At 41.8% G+C, this 19,975-nt stretch overlaps 1 protein-coding gene across 5 annotated transcripts; it reads left to right on the top strand.

Moving 5' to 3' along the window:
* The first annotated feature begins 353 nt into the window (after positions 1-353).
* Positions 354-19,867, top strand: znf384a (zinc finger protein 384 a). Of its 5 annotated transcripts, none has more exons than XM_082961137.1 (12): positions 354-512; positions 1,772-1,839; positions 2,118-2,367; positions 2,582-2,704; positions 3,141-3,179; positions 9,065-9,216; positions 9,427-9,503; positions 9,683-9,907; positions 13,387-13,554; positions 14,078-14,156; positions 14,385-14,543; positions 16,788-19,867. In XM_082961137.1, exons 2-12 carry the CDS (start codon positions 1,777-1,779, stop codon positions 17,184-17,186), a joined length of 1,734 nt encoding a protein of 577 aa, XP_082817263.1. In that variant the 5' UTR covers positions 354-512; positions 1,772-1,776; the 3' UTR covers positions 17,187-19,867. The 5 variants fall into 5 exon arrangements, with proteins under 5 accessions (XP_082817263.1, XP_082817265.1, XP_082817266.1 ...); XM_082961138.1 differs by lacking the exon at positions 354-512 and adding an exon at positions 670-1,143; XM_082961136.1 differs by lacking the exon at positions 354-512 and adding an exon at positions 670-1,220.
* Positions 19,868-19,975: the final 108 nt, after the last annotated feature.

Genomic DNA, 19,975 nt, shown 5'->3' with positions numbered 1-19,975 from the left:
AAGTGGGTTAAACCTATTGACGCGATGCGGAGACCAGGGTATTCATGCCGGAGACCAGGGTGCACATCCCGCTCCCTGTGTTCGCTACAATATAGTGGGGAACAATATCTGATGGGGGAGCATATATTTTTTTCTTGCAGCTTGTTGGAAACTGGACTGGGATTCCAGTTTGGGGACCATTGTCTTTGCCTGTACTGTGGCATACCTGTATTAGCCATCATTGATAGTGGAAGGCTACCAACACTAAATTCCATATTGTCATAAATAAAATAAAATAATCATATAATATATGATCATATACATTTAAATAGTTCTGTACAGGACCCCAAAGACCGGAAATCAATTTATCGGCACCGGAAGTGTAGAGCGCAGCAGACCCACAAGAGGGAAAAAGAAAAAAAATCTAGTGGGAAAAAATCGGCGAATCTGAGGGTTCGGGCGGATTTGGACTGAGTTTCCGAACTGTCCCGACCCGCGGGACCCCCGGGGTTGAGAGGGAATCGCCAACACCGGTAATTAACATCGAGTTATTACTCAATCGTTAATTATTTCTGTGTGACAGAGCAGCTCATACGAGCTGCTGCTCTCCTCTATCTGGACAGCCGGAAGTCTGCATGAAGCTGCGTCTCGCACAGGGGCATTGGCGTCGACGTTTTTTTTCAGTGTTTTTTTTATTCGTGAGGTTTTTTTTGTTTTTTTTATTTCCTCAGTGTGACGAACAGGGAGAGGGATGGAGGCGTAAGGGGTTGTGGCATTGTTGTTTTCAAGCGGGAGTTTATTTGTTTATTGTCGACTTTAAAAAAATAGGCCGCATAGTAGCAAGCTAGCTAACAAAAGCTGAAATTAATGGAGGCAAGTTAGCTAGCTAACCTCAAGGAGCTAGCTAGCTTCTACGTTATCTAACTAGCTCAGATTACACTCCTCTGTTTTTGCTATTTAATTAACTAGCTAGATAACATCAACAGCAGTCTATCAAGTTTGCCACCAGCCATTTAGCTGAAAGAAAGGGCGAGTGTTTTATTGTAACGTTAGGTAACGGCGGCGGCTATCCCGTTGGCTGGCAAGCTGTCTTGTGTGTGTGTGCCCTGGCCTGGGATAGGACATACTATAACTTGACAGAACACAATGTTCCACATCAGAATGGTTAGCAGACACCTCTGTTGCTGGTGTATTGAGTTACAAAGCTACAATGAATAACTTCCCCTGTTATACACTTAACGGTACTAGCCGGATGCTTTTCAATGACAGACTTGACATTGTTCCTTACTATTTATAGTGCCCACTCCATGCATGGCATATTTAAATATTTCTGTTAAATATTCTATTATGTATGCAATACAATGTATCCATACTTTTTTGTTTGTTATCTCATCTGTAGAACGTTATAAGTTATAAGCCATTGATGAAACATACTTTCTGTACACCCCCCACTACTGCGCTCTGCATGCATTTATATGTATGTGAACAGTAACATGTCATTGACACTTGCATACAATATGGCTCCATACAATATGGCTCACACTTTCTATCTTAGTTCAATTATTGGCAGTGGGCAAAATGCATACCAGTGAAGAAAACACATTTGTATCATTCAACGTTCCCCATTCCCTTGAGGAAAACTCTTTCTTTTACTCAACTTCTTGGATATGCTTAGCTGTTGCAAGAGACTAAGAACTTTGGCCAGACGTCAGTTGAGATGGGCATGGTCTCATTTCAACTGACGACAACGAGCGAGCAGGTGCTTATAAGTTATGTTGCTTTTCAATTACAGAAATAATGGAAGATTCCCATTTCAACTCATCATACTTTTGGTCTCCCGTTCCTACAGTACAAGGACAGGTAGAAACCTTATTACTGGATCTTATCTTGAATTGTACATAATACATTTTAGTTGGCACTAAGGTGAGAATGGAAAAACATCAAATTCACTGTAATTCATGTGTAACAAAACAACGAGCCTCCCCAAATGATAACTTCTGCCCCTCCTCTCTCCCACTTCCCTTATCAACCTCTACCACCTCTACTTATTTCCTTTTGGCATCTCACCCATTCTCTCTATTGCCTGTCTTTCTCTTTCCCTCCTCTTCTTTCCTATCCACCTTCCCCCTCCGCTATAGATTGAAAACGCCATGTTCCTGAACAAGATGAAGGAGCAGTTGAGTCCGGACAATAAGGGTTCTCCGTCGTTCCCTCACTCCTCGCACTATCCCACCGCCGTGCTCACCATGGACGCTGGAGGCCGGGTGGTGCCCAAACAGGAAGGCGGAGGCGTCCAATTGAACGCCGTAGGTGGGCACCTGCACCAGCCGCACACCTCACAGAATATCACGGTGGTGCCCGTCCAGTCCACTGGCATCATGACGGCAGGTGAGAAGACAAGACACACTGCCAGTGTCCGTTTGTCTGGCAATCCTCTGTGGTTGTTCTATGTGTATCTCTTCCCTGTTTCTGTCTGGCTTAATCATGTTATAGTGATGTCTGTCAAACGTTCTCTGTATTTCATTGGGTGTCTAGTGTGTGCCTCGGCTCTCTCTTGGAGGGGCATGGTGCAGTCAGGTCACCGTCTCTCTCTCCCTCTCAGCGGGGCTAGTGATAACCACTCCCCAAGGCACCCTGGTCTCTCAACCCACCTCCACACAATCTTTTGTGTCCGGACCCCCTGCCACCACCATGATAGTGTCCGCACTGCACCCCACAAACACAGGTAAAACTTCCACCCCGTTCCCCAAAACCTGTTTACCTCTCCCCCCCACATTGTGATAGGTTGTGTGCCTGAGCAGCTTGCAAACCTGTCCTGGCTTATCAACAACCGTAGCAGACTCACTGGCACACACTCACATACACACATACTGTACATTCATTGGAGCATTAAAAAAATATGGTTGATATGGGCTTGCCCAGCAAGGGGGGCACCACCTTCTAAAGTCTTTTATACTCAACACTCGCAGACATGCACTTACACACACACAGTAACACAGTCATTGCTGCTTGAGCTAACCCCTGCAACGTGCTGCCAGCAGCCAACCACTAACCCTTGACCTGATCCAGCCCCCCCACCCTCTGCGGTGAGAGCGAGAGGGAGCGAGCCGGGTAGTGAGCTCCGTGTGTTGAGTGTGTTCTCTTCTCTCGGTTTCTGTCAGAGAGCAGCCAGCACTCCTCTCTCTACTTCTACAGCCACAGTGAGTACCCACCTCCATCTCCCCTCCACCCTGCCCCACCTAGCTGACTACTCCCTCCCCATATGCCATCAACCATCCCTACTGCTTAGCAGCAAAGCCCTGCAACCTTAGCCCAGGTTCAGTCTTGTGGTTGTGTTGTGTTTACTTGCACTCTGAACTGTTTGATTGCTGGTTTGGATGTGCAGTTGAGTTGCTTTCTAGGTGACTTGTCTGCGTGGAGATACTGTAAGGCAGGGGTTCCCAAACCTTTTTGGCCCGCGACCCCATTTTGATAAAAAAAAAAGTTTACTTTTTTAATTGATGCTATGACAGTCTATTACAAATCAGTCTGACAGTACTTTTGACATTATGTCAATCTGAAGGAAGTATGGTTTGAAGTGACTGAAATGCATTAGAAAGATATTGGGATGTTCTGAAGATCATCAATAATGTTGTATCATCTTCTATAGTATGTAGAAGACAGCATCATCATTGAAGATGTTGTTTTCCTTCCAAGTCTGATTTAGTGCTTGTTCTTGTCCACTCTATTCGAATGAGTACTGCGTGGCTTGTGGGCATTGTAGAGGGAAATAGAAGACCCATACATTGGTTCCTCCTTTAAAAGTTGCGTCACTCTGCAGCACACCTTGCGGGCTGCTGCAGCATTCTATGGCACGTTATTTAATTGTCAGCCATTTTTTTTTACGTTAATGCAAGTTAGTGCTAGTTGGACCACTAGAGGGCATGTTTGAGAAGCATTTGATAGTCTCCCATATTGGCATTACTAGAGAATTTTGAACCTTATTTGTAATAACATAGTACATGGGATTGATTTTAAGATATTTGGCTTAATTAATTTTATTGATATTGTGGTGATTCTATTCTGAGGAAAATGAAAAACGAAACCCTCAGGGTTTCCGTCAGGATGGAATGGAAAATATTGCGCTGTACAACGTGACAGTCGGGAGTAGGCTACAGCATAAGAGGATTGGAGGATTCTAAATTATTATCTAAGGGGCATTTTACATTAGGATCTGTGAGAATATCTGAGAATATCTAAGGGGCTTTTATATAATTCTAAATTGAATAATAATAATCAATTTGTTTAAAAAGTAACGATATTTTGGAGATTTCATTAAATCTGGAGTGAGCGAGAAAAAGGCAATTCTTGAACATGGGGTGAGACATTCTCACTAATTTGTAAATAAAGGCAGTTTGTTATTTTGAATTATTTATTTCTGGAGAAAACTAACTTCATTATTTAGCAGACATCACTTATATTCAGTCCATTATTTAGCAGACATCACTTATATTCAGTCAACACATATATCTTAAGAATGTCATGGAATATAATTGAACAGTTTAGTTTCTCCATGCTTGTCTCAGAGCAGCGCGAAATGGTGCTGAAATAGACGTCCACAGCGGGAAGGCTATATATAACGATATTTTGGAGATTATTTAGTTTAAAAGAAAACGACATTGAGCGATTGTAAACTGAATAAAGGCCAAAATAATATTTATAAAGGCCAAAATATAGCCCTGTTAATAGCCATAATGGTGCTGTACAGCGTGACCATGTGTGTTTGAAAGAGTATTTTCCAGTAAGCAACAATTTGTTTACCTTCATTAGACAACTTTGTTCCAATATTTCTGTAATTCACTGATATTTATTCCCATAGTAATTCATTATGGATCCATAACTAAATAAACATCAGCATTTTGAAAGAGTATTTTTATCATTTTATTAACGAAAGCATAAAGATGTTGATGAAGAAATACTGTTCTGCTGTTTTGAGGTAGAAATGTAACACTTCAGAGTACTTAAGCGTTGAATAAATTGCAGGTAGTGGGATGTTCACACCTACAGTAGCCAGGCTATAAAGAGTCTATTGTCCTGCTATTCGGGCTACAAGTGTTTGAAAACCTGTTTTCAAAATGCCACCAGCTGTCCATCGCTACTGTAAATAAAAACACTGCATCTTGTTTACGTTCTTTATTGTAACCTCAATGTCACAAATAATTTGTGTCTACCTTTACAATTACTTTTAGAGTTTGGGATTAATTTGATTAATATTATGGTGTTTCTATTCCAAGGAAAACTAAAAACCCTCTGGGCTTCCGTTAGGAGGGAACGGATAATATGGCGCTGTACAATGTGACGGTCGGAAGTACAGTACTGGGCTATTTAGCTAAAGAATCCAGTGTCCTGCGGCACGGGGGAGAGCGGGGTTTAATTCCCCGACAGGGAGGAAGGAGTAGGCTGTCCTTGTAAAGAAGAATTTGTTCTTAACTGACTTGCCTAGTTAAATAAAGGTTACACTAAGAGCATAACATGTCTACACCCTAATTTTCTAATTCTATTCTAACCAATACCCAAACGGAGATTCAGTGAAAATAAAAATCTAATTGATTTATCAAGACCAGTCCCCATGCTTGTCTCAGAGCATCACGGAACGGTGCTAAAATAGTTGTAGGCTATTGCTTCTAACTTCAATATGCTCTTTAAATAAATAAGACCAACACCACTTTTAACAGCACATTACTCAGCACTAGTGAGACTCATGTCGCCTACGGTAGGCCTACAGTATATTGAAAAATATGACGTGACTCTCCGCCAATAATGACATAGAGGATTGGGGGATATTTCTGTAATTCAGTGATATTTATTCCCATAGTAATTCATTATGGATCCATAACTAAATAAACATCGGCATTTTGAAAGAGTATTTTTATCATTATTTTTATTAACGAAAGCATAAAGATGCCATTATTATTTAGGTTGTTTTAGTTTGAATGTGCAGACTGGCACTAAGAACAGAACAGCGGGAACGCTTCCCTAGTCAGTGCCATTATTAGTGCAATGCCACTTAAATATTTTGGAGATGATTTCATTTTCAAATAACGTAAAATGAGCGAGGAAAAAGGCCATTCTTGAACATAGGGTGAGACATTGTTACTAATTTGTAAATAAAGCCAGTGTGTTATTTAGAATGATTTATTTCTGTTTTTGGAGGAGAAAAAACAAAAACCTACTGTTATCTCATGGGTCTCCCAGTCGAGGCCGGCACGGGTATTGAACCAGCATCTGTAGCAACACAGCTTGCACTGCTATGAAGTGTCTTATGCTGTTGCGCCACTCAGGTACTGTACAACGTGACCGGTTGGGAGTGGTCTACAGTACTATAGTAAGAGCGAAATAATCCTAACAAAATAAAATAATAAAACCTTAGTGTAACAACAGTTTTAGTAAGTAATACTGAAGTCGTGCACAATTATCAGTTTCTATTTAGGCTTATGTCGCCCTTGCGCTGGTCTGGAGCAATGAAGTGGTGACGCAGGGTACCGTACTAAACCACAAATTACCTCTAAGTCCCGCGGTGTAAGCTCGCAACTTTTAATGGAGGAACCACAGTACGTCTTATGTTTCAGTGATGGGGTCATATGTTGTAGCTTAAATCGTTCAAAAGATAGAGCCACAATTGTAGGAAGAAAACAGAAACCACTCTATTACAACCGCATCTAGCGGCTATCGGACGTTACTGACGTAACCCCGGTTCTATGAACCAAGTGCAGTTGTTTATTTCAGAGTTTCTTTCGCCACACCATTTTCAAATCAGGCGACCCCCTAGTTTGGGAAACGCTGCTGAAAGGCCTGTTATAAGCTGCAAAGAAAATGTCTTGGATGTAATGTTTTACTGGACTTAAGCTCACACTATAAATCTCACAACATATTATGAAGATGATCAGATCTGCGACCTATTGATGGTCCAGTAGAGTTATCTGAGTGTGTAAGTCCAAGACTCCAAAAATTATATCTGAAAGTCTAGGAATATGATCTGATGCACATCCACTAATGGTCCAAGCAAGTTATCTGGAGGACCAATGGAGTGATCTGGAGTACGCCGCCATGTTCTCTGGTGGTGCTATTCCATCCATGAATGTGATCCTCCAAAGGTTGATGAAAACCATTGTCTTGGATTATTGTCCAAAACATATAAACTACAGTATCTGGCACATTCAAAAAGCAAAATCAATTTTGTTTAGTTGTGTAACTGTGCAACGCTGTCGAAATAGGCAGTTGTGTAAACTATTATTTTTGCAGCGATGAAGTCTGTCAGGTATTTCAGTATATGGGTGTTGTGACTTTACTTTCATTAATCTGATGACTGTTATTTATCGAATCAACTAACTCTGTTTAATTGTTACCCGATTTAAATTAATCATGTAACAATTAACTCATTAGGAATTTGGGGCACCACAAGAGCGGTTGTTTAAAGAGTTACCATCTCCCGAATTAAACTCTAAAGGTCTTTACCTATCACATCCATAAAACAGTCAACGTATTAATCATAACCTCATATCATATCATCATTCTTCTTTGAAGACAGGCTAGCAAGGGGCGGCAGGTAGCCTAGTGGTTAGAGCGTTGGGACAGTAAACGAAAGGTTGCTGGATCGAATCTCCGAGCTGACAAGGTAAGAATCTGTCATTCTGCCCCTGAACAACCCACTCTTCCCCGGTAGGCCGTCATTGTAAATAAGTATTTGTTCTTAACTGACTTGCCTAGTTAAATAAAGGTTAAATAAAAAAGTTATTCTGAACAGTCGTAACCTCCTGCATCTGCAAAACCCCAGCCTTACTTATGATTCGGTACTACACAAATTGTTTTAATTATCATTAAGTTAGCTGGTAAATAAAAAACACAGGATAAACATACACACTTACTACATTAGGAAAAGGTCCCTAGCAGACTGACACAACCTATGGTGGCTTGTTACAAAGGAGATGGAAGGGAGGGGGAGAGAGAGAAAGAGACACTTAATCATTAATACATTTTAGGAACTACTCTCACAGTAATCATATACTTTGCACACGAACTGCCGCCCGTTTGGAGTAAGAAATCATGAATTTATTTATGTGTGAATGCCTTCGTTTGCCATTTATCTCTGTCTGAACCAGGCCTCCTTAGGAAGGGTGTTGGGCTTTTCCTCGGCACGCTTGTAAGGCTCTGATTGTCCAAAAGGTGTTTCTCTGTTCTCTCATTTTCTCCTGAAGCTTCTTTGAAGATAGGTTAGCCAGCCGTGTCGATGGTTCCAGTGCTGTGATGAGAGTAGCGTACTACGGTGATTTGACAGAATAGTTGAATGGTCCCACTTAAATTGACTTAAGAAGAGATTTTACTTCAGACAGCTAATCTGCCGTACCAGTGATTGTCCGGAAGTTGGCGGTATTGTTTCAACCTTGTGTTGAGATTCAGGGTTCAAACCACTTTAGATGTGGGCTGCAACTCCTGGTTTTTCCTGGACTAAATGTTAATTTCTTTACCAATCCCTTTATGCACTCATGTCGAAAGGGATGGTTCTGTCAAGCTGACATGCTCTCTGACCTCACTCGGGGCGTGGCTACCTACTGTGCAAAGTTTATAAGAGATAAATTATCTCTTATGGCTCCTAAATCACATTCCTATCTTAACAAAAATACCTTAATCGTTTTTCATATTTCATATACAAAGTAGAGGATGGAGACTTCGTACATGTAGTGTATATACTTTTCAAGTTACAGTATTTCCTTTATAACCTTTTTAATGACATCACAAAATAACAACCCATATGACATTATTATTATGATATGACCCATTCGGATCCTCACAGGACAGTCATGACATGGGTGAAGAGATTAAAATGCCTCAGTGTTATGGGGTCATATACCACTCACACGTTGTTGCTTTCACCATTGCATACCAGGAGACACGGTTTTGGATGATACTCACCAAGAAGAGGCCCATGGGATATGTAGTGTGGTGTTTGGTGTCTTTTAATCAAAGCTGTATTCCCCCCCCACCCCCCGTTCTCTACCCTTCCCTCCATCCCTCCTTTCCCCATCCCGTTTTTTTGTACCTGTTTCAGACAAGAAAGAGGATTTGGTCATCCCTCCTGTTGTCATGCCAACGCCCGGGAAGCGGGGCAGGAAGAAGAAGTCGATGATGCCGAGAGCGGGCGCCACCCTCCCCCCAGGAAGTGATGCGTTGATTCTGGCACACCTGGCTGCTGGGGGACAGGTGATTGAGAGTCTTAAGTGATGTCACATAAGAACTAAGCCTCTACAGAAGTTATGTTGAGTATTATGTTGTGTTTAGATCAACTCCCCAGTCAATCCAATCCATAGTGATAAAATATGTTAAGGCTACATATTGTAGTGTCATTATTTCAGGATTAGTGAAGCAAAGTGTTGTTTATAAAAACAAATATTGTTTTCTGTTTGTTTACAGCACCACACTGCCGACCATTATGACTTATCAAATGATGAGGATGAGCATGGGAACAAAGATGGGACCAAATCATACAGGTAGATTAGAGTCTTTGTGCTTACATACTTTTTACCCCTTAACTCTCACTATTTGTTACCCAAGTTGACCCTGTAATGTATTCCCCATTCAACGTATCCCCGTGTCTATACAGTATCTCTGTTCCTCTTGTTTTCTCTCCATTTCCACCACCTGCCACTCTCTCGTACCCATATTCCAGGTGCCGGATGTGTGCGGTGACGTTCTTCAGCAAGTCGGACATGCAGATCCACGCCAAGTCTCACACGGAGGCCAAGCCGCACAAGTGCCCCCACTGCTCCAAGTCGTTCGCCAACTCCAGCTACCTGTCCCAGCACATCCGCATCCACAGCGGGGCCAAGCCCTACACCTGCTCCTACTGCCAGAAAACATTCAGGCAGCTCAGTCACTTACAGCAGCACACACGGTACTGCTGCCTCCCTGGCATGTGTGAGTGTGTGTGATGATTGATTTCAGGGAATAGGTGTGTGACTGCAGAGTATAGACTGTCACACAAGAATGAAGGGCTGGTAGTAAAGACTATCACTACAAATTCAGGGATATTGATACCAATGTACCTTTCTACATTTGGCTTTGGATTTGACCATTACAGTATGAGTAACTATGATTAGATTAGATACATGGGGTTTTATTTTGACAATGCAAATAATACAGTATTACTCCCAATATTACTGATTTAAAAACGTCTTATTGTACTTCATCTATGACTGCAGATTTAGAATAAAGAAGCCCAATATTGATATTTCTGGTGACGTGTGACAAAGCAGCACCACCTTTTTCTCTCTTGTCGAAATGTCACAGCTTTTATAAGCAGAGTGTGTGCTGTTTGACATGTTTTTTCTTGCCAAATTGCTTTTTGTGAACTTTGATGAATTTGATCAGTTATGTCCTTGTTTCTGTTGATTACTTTGCGTGTACCCTCTTCATTTTGTGGTAGCCATCTTTTCTTCCTATCTCATCCTTATCCCTCATTTTACTTTTCTGACTGTCTGCTTCCCTGCTCTCGGTTCCACACGTTCACTTACAGTACCAGTCAAAAGTTTGGATACACCTCATGCAGGGATTTTCTTTATTTTTAGTATTTTCTACATTGTAGAATAATAGTGAAGATATCACAATTATGAAATAACACATATGGAATCATTTAGTAACCAAATAAGTGTTAAACAAATTCTTCAAAGTAGCCAACCTTTGCCTTGATGACAGCTTTGCACACTCTTGTCATTCTCTAAACCAGCTTCATGAGGAAGTCACCTGGAATGCATTTCAATTAACAGGCGTGCCTTGTTAAAAGTTCATTTGTGGAATTTATTTCCTTCTTAATGCGTTTGAGCCAATCAGTTGTGTTGTGATAAGGTAGGGGTGGTATACAGAAGATATTTGGTAAAAGACCAAGTCCATATTATGGCAAGAACAGCTCAAATAAGCAAAGAGAAATGACAGTCCATCATTACTTTAAGACATGAAGGTCAGTCAATCTGGAAAATGTCAAGAACTTTGAAGGTTTCTTCAAGTGCAGTCGCAAAAACCATCACTATGTTAAAACGAACTCTCATGAGGACCACCACAGGAAAGGCCTTCCCTGTGGCTCAGTTGGTAGAGCATGGTGTTTGCAACGCCAGCATGGTGTGTGCAACACCAGGGTTGTGGGTTCGATTCCCACGGGGGGCCAGTACAAAAAAAATAAATGTATGAAATGTATGCATTCACTACTGTAAGTCGCTCTGGATAAGAGCGTCTGCTAAATGACTAAAATGTAAAATGTAAATGTAATGAAAGGAAGACCCAGAGTTACCTCTGTTGCAGAGGATACGTTCATTAGAGTTAACTGCACCTCAGATTGTAGCCCAAATAAATTCTTCACAGAGTTCACGTAACAAGCACATCTCAACATCACCTGTTCAGAGAGACTGTGTGAATCAGGTCTTCATGGTCAAATTGTTGCAAAGAAACCACTACTAAAGGACACCAATAAGAAGAAGAGACTTGCTTGGGCCAAGAAACACGAGCAATGGACATTAGACCGGTGGAAATTTGGTCCTTTGGTCTGGAGTCCAAATTGGAGATTTTTGGTTCCAACCGCTGTGTCTTTGTGAAACGCGTTGTGGGTGAACAGATGATCTCTGCATGTGTATTTTCCACCGTAAAGCATGGAGGAGGAGGTGTTATGGTGTGGGGATGCTTTGCTGGTAACACTGTGATTTATTTAGAATTCAAGGCACACTTAACCAGCATGGCAACCACAGCATTCTGCAGCGATATGCCATCCCATCAGGTTTGGGCTTAGTGGGACTATCATTTGTTTTTCAACAGGACAATGACCCAACACACCTCCAGGCTGTGTAAGGGCTATTTTACCAAGAAGGAGGGTGACGGAGTGCTGTATCAGATGACCTGGCCTCCACAATCCCCCGACCTCAACCAAATTGAGATGTTTTGGGATGAGTTGGACCGCAGAGTGAAGGAAAAGCAGCCAACAAGTGCTCAGCATATGTGGGAACTCCTTCAAGACTGTTGGAAAAGCATTCCAGGTGAAGCTGGTTGAGAGAATGCCAAGAGTGTGGAAAGCTGTCATCATTGCAAAATATATTTTGATTCATTTAACACTTTTTTGGTTACTACATGATTCCATATGTGTTATTTCATAGCTTTGATGTCTTCACTATTATTCTACAATGTAGGAAATAGTCAAAGAAAAACCCTTGATTGAGTAGGTGTGTCCAAACTTTTGACTGGTACTGTACATACAAGCAGGAACATATGGAAGACAGTGATACAGTATATAACCATTACCAGAGACGTAGACAAAGATTTTTGACACAACATTCAGTGCTAGGTTAAAAACGAAATGTGTAGGGGAGGTCAAAAAGCACAGTTCAGGCTTCAAGTGTAGTACAGATTGAGTGCCGTGGTTGTATTCAAGAGAGATCACATTTTTAAGTGTATGCGTTGTTTGCTATCTTGGAGGCTATAGTTTTTATGTGTAGTTTGCAGATTTTGGGGGGAATTAAAGTTGCTTATGTTATTGACAAACAAAATCTAAAAAAGTAGTTTTTATGCGTTTGGGAAACTAGAAATAATAGAGGTCCAAGCATCAATCCCTGTGGAACACCACATTTGATCTGAAGAGGGGGTTAACTTCTTTGAAAGTGACAGATTGCATTCTTCCTTTTAGATAGCTGGAGAACCACAGCAAAGACTAATAAGTCACGTCCATCCTTGGGGAAAGGATGTCATTTTGGGTAAACTATCCCTGAAAGAGCATCATAACGTAAATGTTTTTATTTCAGACATATAATATGGCTCTATCTGTACATTTAGCTATCCAAAGACTACATTTTTCCATATTAATTTCTTCATTTTCTTTGGCTGCCTTTCCCTGACACTTTCAGTTCTATCTGTGCACCATCTCTTCAACCAGTCTTTGGTTTCTTGAATGTTTGAGGAATTAAATAAATTGCTTTTCCCTTCCTCCCACCTTCACCGTTCTGTTAGAATAAAGTGCACCCATTGCCTTCTCTATTGCATTTTCTCCCTCACATGCCCCTCACAATTTTTTGCCTTATGTTTCAAGAGAAAGGCGAGCACATGCCTTCACTCAAATGTCTTAGTTGTAGGCCTCTGTAGAATTACCACACAATATTGGTAGCACACCATAGGTGGAGAGAGAGAGAGAAAGGAAAGGGGGATTGCCTGCTGTCTGTTTTCCTACTGTGTTTCGCAACTCAGACACAGCAACAACAAAAAGTGCACACTGTCAATCAAACTGCTCTAAACTTGATTTGGGGTGATTTGATTATGATTTGATCTCCGGATCATTTGTCGCTGATTTGATACATTACAAATCTCTCTTTTTCTCTCTCCATCTCCCCATCCCCTTGTTAGAAACCACACTGAGGGCAAACCGCACAAGTGTCCCCACTGCTCCAAATCGTTCTCCAACTCCAGCTACCTTGCCCAGCACATCCGCATCCACAGCGGGTCCAAGCCCTACACCTGCTCCTTCTGCCAGAAAACATTCAGGCAGCTCAGTCACTTACAGCAGCACCACAGGTAAACACCACTAAACAGGGACAGTGGGCAGTCACGTCATCACACCCTCTCTAGTTTCATCTACTCTTTTTTTGCTTTTTTTCTCTCTTTCCTTCTCACTCGTTGTCTCTCATCCTCTTAACTTCTTGCTCAATTTCAAAACAACCCACAGACTTATTTAATAAAGCGTTTAGGATAAATTGATGTGATTACAAGTCTCATTAAAGTTTGCGACATTTTCTAGCTCCTCCCTCATGTCAGCATCGGTTTGGACATGAGGCTGTTGTCAATATACGTATCCCTTACACTTTGACATCTGAATGGACTGGTTGGATTTACCAGTAAGTAATATGGTGGAAACTCTTATCTATGAGGGGCCATCAAGAAAGACCATTGGATAGTGTGGTTGATTTGGGATTGGATCTCTCTCTTTCCATCTTTCCTGTCAGTTCCTTGGAGTGAGTGACACTGTAATGAAAGTAGTCGGGCTACTGGGGTTTTCTGGGAGCTGTAGTTCATTACAGACTGTGTTTCACTTCCGTAGGATCCACACTGGGGACCGACCTTACAAGTGTATCCATCCTGGCTGTGAGAAAGCATTCACTCAGCTGTCCAACTTACAGGTAGGCAGGACCTCTACATCCAATTCACAAGTCCAATAGATCTCAAATTTGGACAAGAATCATCTCAATTTCAATTTATTTGGTTGTAAGTTTCTCATAGCAAAAATTCACTTAGCTTTAAATTCATTATGTACAGTTAATAACATAAGCATAATGATATGATGTAGGCATGATAACGCTATAGTCACAATAATCATAATGTATTAACTCTTACATTGCTTACCCCAGTCTCACCGCCGGCAGCACAACAAAGACAAGCCGTATAAGTGCCACAACTGTAACCGCGGTTACACAGACGCGGCCAGTCTGGAGGTGCACCTGACCACTCACACGGTCAAACACGCCAAGCTTTACTCCTGTGGCCTGTGCAACCGCGCCTACACCTCGGTACGCCTGCCAATCACCCTAAAACCTCTACCTCCTCCTCAACTACTTAATGTCCCACCCCTTTTAAAAGAGTCACACCCACTTTTGCTTTCTAGATGCGGGGCCTCCCCACTTGTGAGGGGCCTGTTGCATGAAAGTGGTGTTCAGCAATGTCATATTTTAGGGGAGGGGCTAGAGCATTGTGAGGGTGGAGATTAATTCATTGTATGTACTTCTTTCAGTAACTGCAATGTTAGATTACTTGAAGGACTACATTACTTCAGGTTACTGTAAGTTGGTTGGTAGTGAAAACAGTTGAGCAACCAGTAGAAGAGTAGATGAACAAGTACACACAGTAGTTTGGCTTGATGGTAACCTATAGTGTTGTATAGGACTGTACAGGTAGGCGTTTGGCTATGTAGTTAAAAACACTTCTCCCCCCTCTACTGTAGTTCATATACGCTAGGCCCATATTCTTTCCAGTAATTTGCATAGACTACATATTACTGAGTTTGTATGTACAGTTGAAGTTGGAAGTTTACATACACCTTAGCCAAATAAATACATTCAAACTCATTTTTCACAATTCCTGACATTTAATCCTAGTAGAAATTCCCTGTCTAAGGTCAGTTAGGATCACCACTTTATTTTAAGAATGTGAAATGTCAGAATAATAGTAGAGAGAATGTTTTATTTCAGCTTTTATTTCTTTCATCACATTCCCAGTGGGTCAGAAGTTTACATACACTCAATTAGTATTTGGTAGCATTGCCTTTAAATTGCTTAACTTGGGTCAAACGTTTTGGGTAGCCTTCCACAAGCTTCCCACATTAAGTTGGGTGAATTTTGGCCCATTCCTCCTGACAGAGCAGGTGTAAGAGAGTCAGAATTGTGGGCCTCCTTGCTCGCACACGCTTTTTAAGTTCTGCCCACACATTTCTATAGGATTGAGGTCAGGGCTTTGTTAGGGCCACTCCAATACCTTGACTTTGTTGTCCTTAAGCCATTTTGCCACAACTTTGTAAGAATGCTTGGGGTTATTGTCCATTTGGAAGACTCATTTGTGACCAAGCTTCAACTTCCTGACTGATGTCTTGAGATGTTGCTTCAATATATCCACATAATTTTCCTTCCTTATGATGCCATCTATTTTGTGAAGTGCACCAGTCCCTCCTGCAGCAAAGCACCTCCACAACATGATGCTGCCACCCCTGTGCTTCACTGGTTGGGATGGTGTTCTTTGGCTTGCAAGCCTCCCCCTTTTTCCTCCAAACATAACGATGGTCATTATGGCCAAAAAGTTATATTTTTGTTTCATCAGACCAGAGGACATTTCTCCAAAAAATACGATCTTTGTCCCAAGGTGCAGTTGCAAACCGTAGTCTGGCTTTTTAATGGCAGTTTTGGAGCAGTGGCTTCTCCCTTGCTGAGCGGCCTTTCAGGTTATGTCGATATAGGACTCGTTTTACTGTGGATATAGATACTTTTGTTCCTGTTTCCTCCAGCATCTTCACAAGGTCCTTTGCTGTTGTTCTGGGATTGATTTGCACTTTTCGCACCAAAGTACGTTCATCTCTAGGAGACAAAACGTGTCTCCTTCCTGAGTGGTATGACGGCTGTGTGGTCCCATGGTGTTTATACTTGCGTGCTATTGTCTGTACAGATGAATGTGGTACCTTCAGACGTTCAGAAATTGCTCCCAAGGATGAACCAGACTTGTGGAGGTCTACAATTTTCTTTCTGAGGTCTTGGCTGATTTCTTTTGATTTTCCCATGATGTCAAGCAAAGAGGCACTGAGTTTGAAGGTAGGCCTTGAAATACATCCACAGGTACACCTCCAATTGACTCAAATTATGTCAATTATCCTATCGGAAGCTTCTAAAGGGATGACATAATTTTCTGGAATTTCCAAGCTGTTTAAAGGCACAGTCAACTTAGTGTATGTTAACTTCTGACCCACTGGAATTGTGATACAGTGAATTATAAGTGAAACAATCTGTCTGTAAACAATTGGTGGAAAAATGACTTGTGTCACGCACAAAGTAGATGTCCTAACCGACTTGACAAACTATAGTTTGTTAACAAGAAATTTGTGGAGTGGTTGAAAAACAAGTTTTAATGACTCAACCTAAGTGTATGTAAACTTCCGACTTCAACTGTAGGTGCTGCCAAGCCCTTGCATTTTGTCCCCAAGACCCACTGCATGGTAAGAGTTCACTGCACTGTCCACCTCCCTCACTATCTTTCTCCCCGCTCCTCTTCAGGAGACCTACCTGATGAAACACATGCGGAAACACAACCCGGACCCTCTCACGGTGGCGGCTGCCGTCGCCGCCCAGCAGGCCCAAGGCCACACCCCTGGAGGAGGGGGCAGGGGGAGGGGCCGTGGGAGAGGAGGAGGCGGGGCAAATGCAGTGGGTGGTCCTGGAGGGGCGGGCCAGAACCCGGGGCAGAACCAGTCCCAGAACCACAACAACCCCCAGCAGGGCAGCTACCCACAGACGGAGGGGATGCCATGCTCCTTCGACCTGCACCAGTACAAGACGGTGTCGGCCGGTGAGATCCAGTACAAGCCAGTCAGCGTGGCTGATCTGTCGGCCCATAAGGACCTCTGCTTGACCGTGTCCACCTCAGCCATCCAGGTGGAGCACATGAACTCATAGAGCGGGAGGATGGACAGAGGGGAGGAGAGGAGTTTGGACAGAGTGGAAGATGGACAGAATGGAGAGGGAGGGAGGGAGTTGGAGGCTGGTGTCACTTTAAATGGGAGGATAGGCTCATTGTAATGGCTGGAATGGAAAGAACAGAACACAATCAATGTGTTTGATTCCAGCTATTTCCAGCTATTTCAATGAGGCCGTTCTCCGATTTCTCCTCCCACCAGCCTCCACTGACAGGGAGAAAGGACTAAGTAAAAGCGACACTGCCTTGTGGTTGGCGAAGGAATGGATGGAAGAATGAGGTTTGGCGATGCAAGACCCAATCAGAGAAGGAAAGGAGGGCGTGAAGAGGAAACCAGAGATGAGGAAGTATGGGATATGTAGTCCAGTATTGAATGAAGAGATGATATATGAATGGTTCAAAGAAGGCACTTAAAGGAGAAGACATCGAAAAGGGAAAGAGATGAGGGGGGGGCTGATATAAAGAAGGCACTTGATCAATCTTGTATTTTTTTTCCTCATGGTTTCTCATTGTTTCATTTATTAGTTGTATGTATATTATCATATGTATGTATTTTTCTACCAACATTGGAATGTGTTAACGAACGGCGTGGGAAACTAAAAAGATTGTGCAAGGAAAGTGAGTGAGAAGAAACATCAAGAAACAGAGCAGATTTTGTATTTAAGAATGATAATTTTCTATATTCCCAACTCATTCTTGCAAAGCAAGGGGTGCGGGGGGGAAAGGCGGATTGTGTTGAAACAATGAGGTACTTTTAACAATTTTTTTGTTGTTGTTTTTTTAAACCTTTCGTACGGAGTATTACTACCTTCGTTATTCTTATTGTACGCAACTATCAATGTTATCCTCATTATTATCCATTGGAAGATACTGTAATCTATGTAGATATGCAGTACCACTCAAAAGTTTGGACACGCCTACTCATTCCAGGGTTTTCTTTATTTTTACTATTTTCTACATTGTAGAATAATAGTGAAGACATCAAAACTATGAAATAACACATATGAAATCATGTAGTAACCTAAAAAGTGTTAAACAAATCAAAATATATTTAATATTTTAGATTCTTCAAGGTAGCCACCCTTTGCCTTGATGACAGCTTTGCACACTCTTGGCATTCTCTCAACCAGCTTTATGAGGTAGTCACCTGAAATGCATTTCAATTAACAGGTGTGCCTTGATAAAAGTTCATTTGTGGAATTTATTTTCTCCTTAATGCGTTTGAGCCAATCAATTGTGTTAGACAAGGTAGGGGTGGTATACAGAAGATAGTCCTATTTGGTAAAAGACCAAGTCCATATTATGGCAAGAACAGCTCAAATAAGCAAAGAGAAACAACAGTCCGTTATTACTATAAGACATGAATGTCAGTCAAGTGCAGTCGCAAAAACCATCAAGCTCTATGATGAAACTGTCTCTCATGAGGACCGCCACAGGAAAGGAAGACCCAGAGTTATCTCTACTGCAGAGGATAAGTTCATTAGTTACTAGCGTCAGAAATTGTAGCCCAAATAAACGCTTCACAGAGTTCAAGTAACAGTCGAATTGCTGCAAAGAAACCGCCACTAAAGGACACCAATAAGAAGAAGAGAGTTATTTGGGCCAAGAAACACGAGCAATTGACATTAGACCGGTGGAAATGTGTCCACTGGTCTGGAGTCCAAATTGGAGATTTTTGGTTTCAACCGCCGTGTTTTTGTGAGACGAGGTGTGGGTGAACGGATGATCTCTGCATGTGTATTTCCCACCATAAAGCATGGAGGAGGAGGTGTTATGGTGTGGGGATGCTTTACGGATGAGCTCTGCATGTGTGGTTCCCACCGTGAAGCATGGAGGTTTGATGGTGCTTTGCTGGTGACACTGTCAGTGATTTATTTAGAATTCAAGGCAAACCAAAATAGCTACCACAGCATTCTGCAGCGATATGCCATCCCATCTGGTTTGCGCTCAGTGGGACTATGATTTGTTTTTCAACAGGACAATGACCCAACACACCTCCAGGCAGTGTAAGGGCTATTTAACCAAGAAGGAGAGTGATGGAGTGCTGCATCAGATGACCTGGCCTCCACAATAACCTGACCTCAACCCAATTTGAGATGGTTTGGGATGAGTTGTTGTTTAACGCTTTTTGGGTACTACATGATTCCATATGTGTTATTTCATAGTGTTGATGTCTTCACTATTATTCTACAATGTAGAAAATGGTAAAAATAAAGAAAAACCCTGGAATGAGTAGGTGTGTCCAAACCTTTGACTGGTACTGTATATAGAAGTGACTTTTTTTCATTCAAAAAAGGGAATGATGTACTGCCTCTGTAAAGAAAAAACAGAGATCTAAATACATATGAAAAAGAAAACAAAATAACTTCAAAAGTATGAATCGTTGACATGTATTTGTAACCCGCCCAATCACAGAGCTCTATTCTGCTCTGTGTATTTATTGAGCTGGCTTGTGATTGGCCGGTGATCTTATGTATACTCCTTGTACTTCATTATGTGTCTTTTGAAATAACACAGTTCTCATTATTCTTATTGTTATCGCTCCTAATGCCGTTATTAACTACCCTTATGCTACACTCGCTGTATATGCACAGTACACATTCATATGAACAGACTGTTTCTCCTTGTAAGGACAATAAAGTGAGACAGTCGGAGGTGACAATCTTTCTGTCCGATTCACCTTTTCCTGCATGCTGTGGCCAGTCAGTTTGAAGGTATTGTATCAATGTACAGTACACAGGTAAATTATACATTGAAATAATATAGAATA

The sequence above is a fragment of the Salmo salar genome, chromosome 14 (assembly GCF_965601325.2).
Source record: "Salmo salar chromosome 14, fSalSal1, whole genome shotgun sequence".
Lineage (NCBI taxonomy): Eukaryota > Metazoa > Chordata > Actinopteri > Salmoniformes > Salmonidae > Salmo > Salmo salar.
This window is presented reverse-complemented; position numbering and strand designations above follow the sequence as displayed.

Bases quoted from the DNA above. Each gene is read 5' to 3' on its own strand.
- znf384a (XM_082961136.1), top strand. From the start codon at position 1,190: ATGAATAACTTCCCCTGTTATACACTTAACG. The intron at 2,368-2,581 runs GTGAGAAGACAA...TCTCCCTCTCAG, and splicing joins CACTGGCATCATGACGGCAG to CGGGGCTAGTGATAACCACT. The intron at 9,908-13,386 runs GTACTGCTGCCT...TCCCCTTGTTAG, and splicing joins CACTTACAGCAGCACACACG to AAACCACACTGAGGGCAAAC.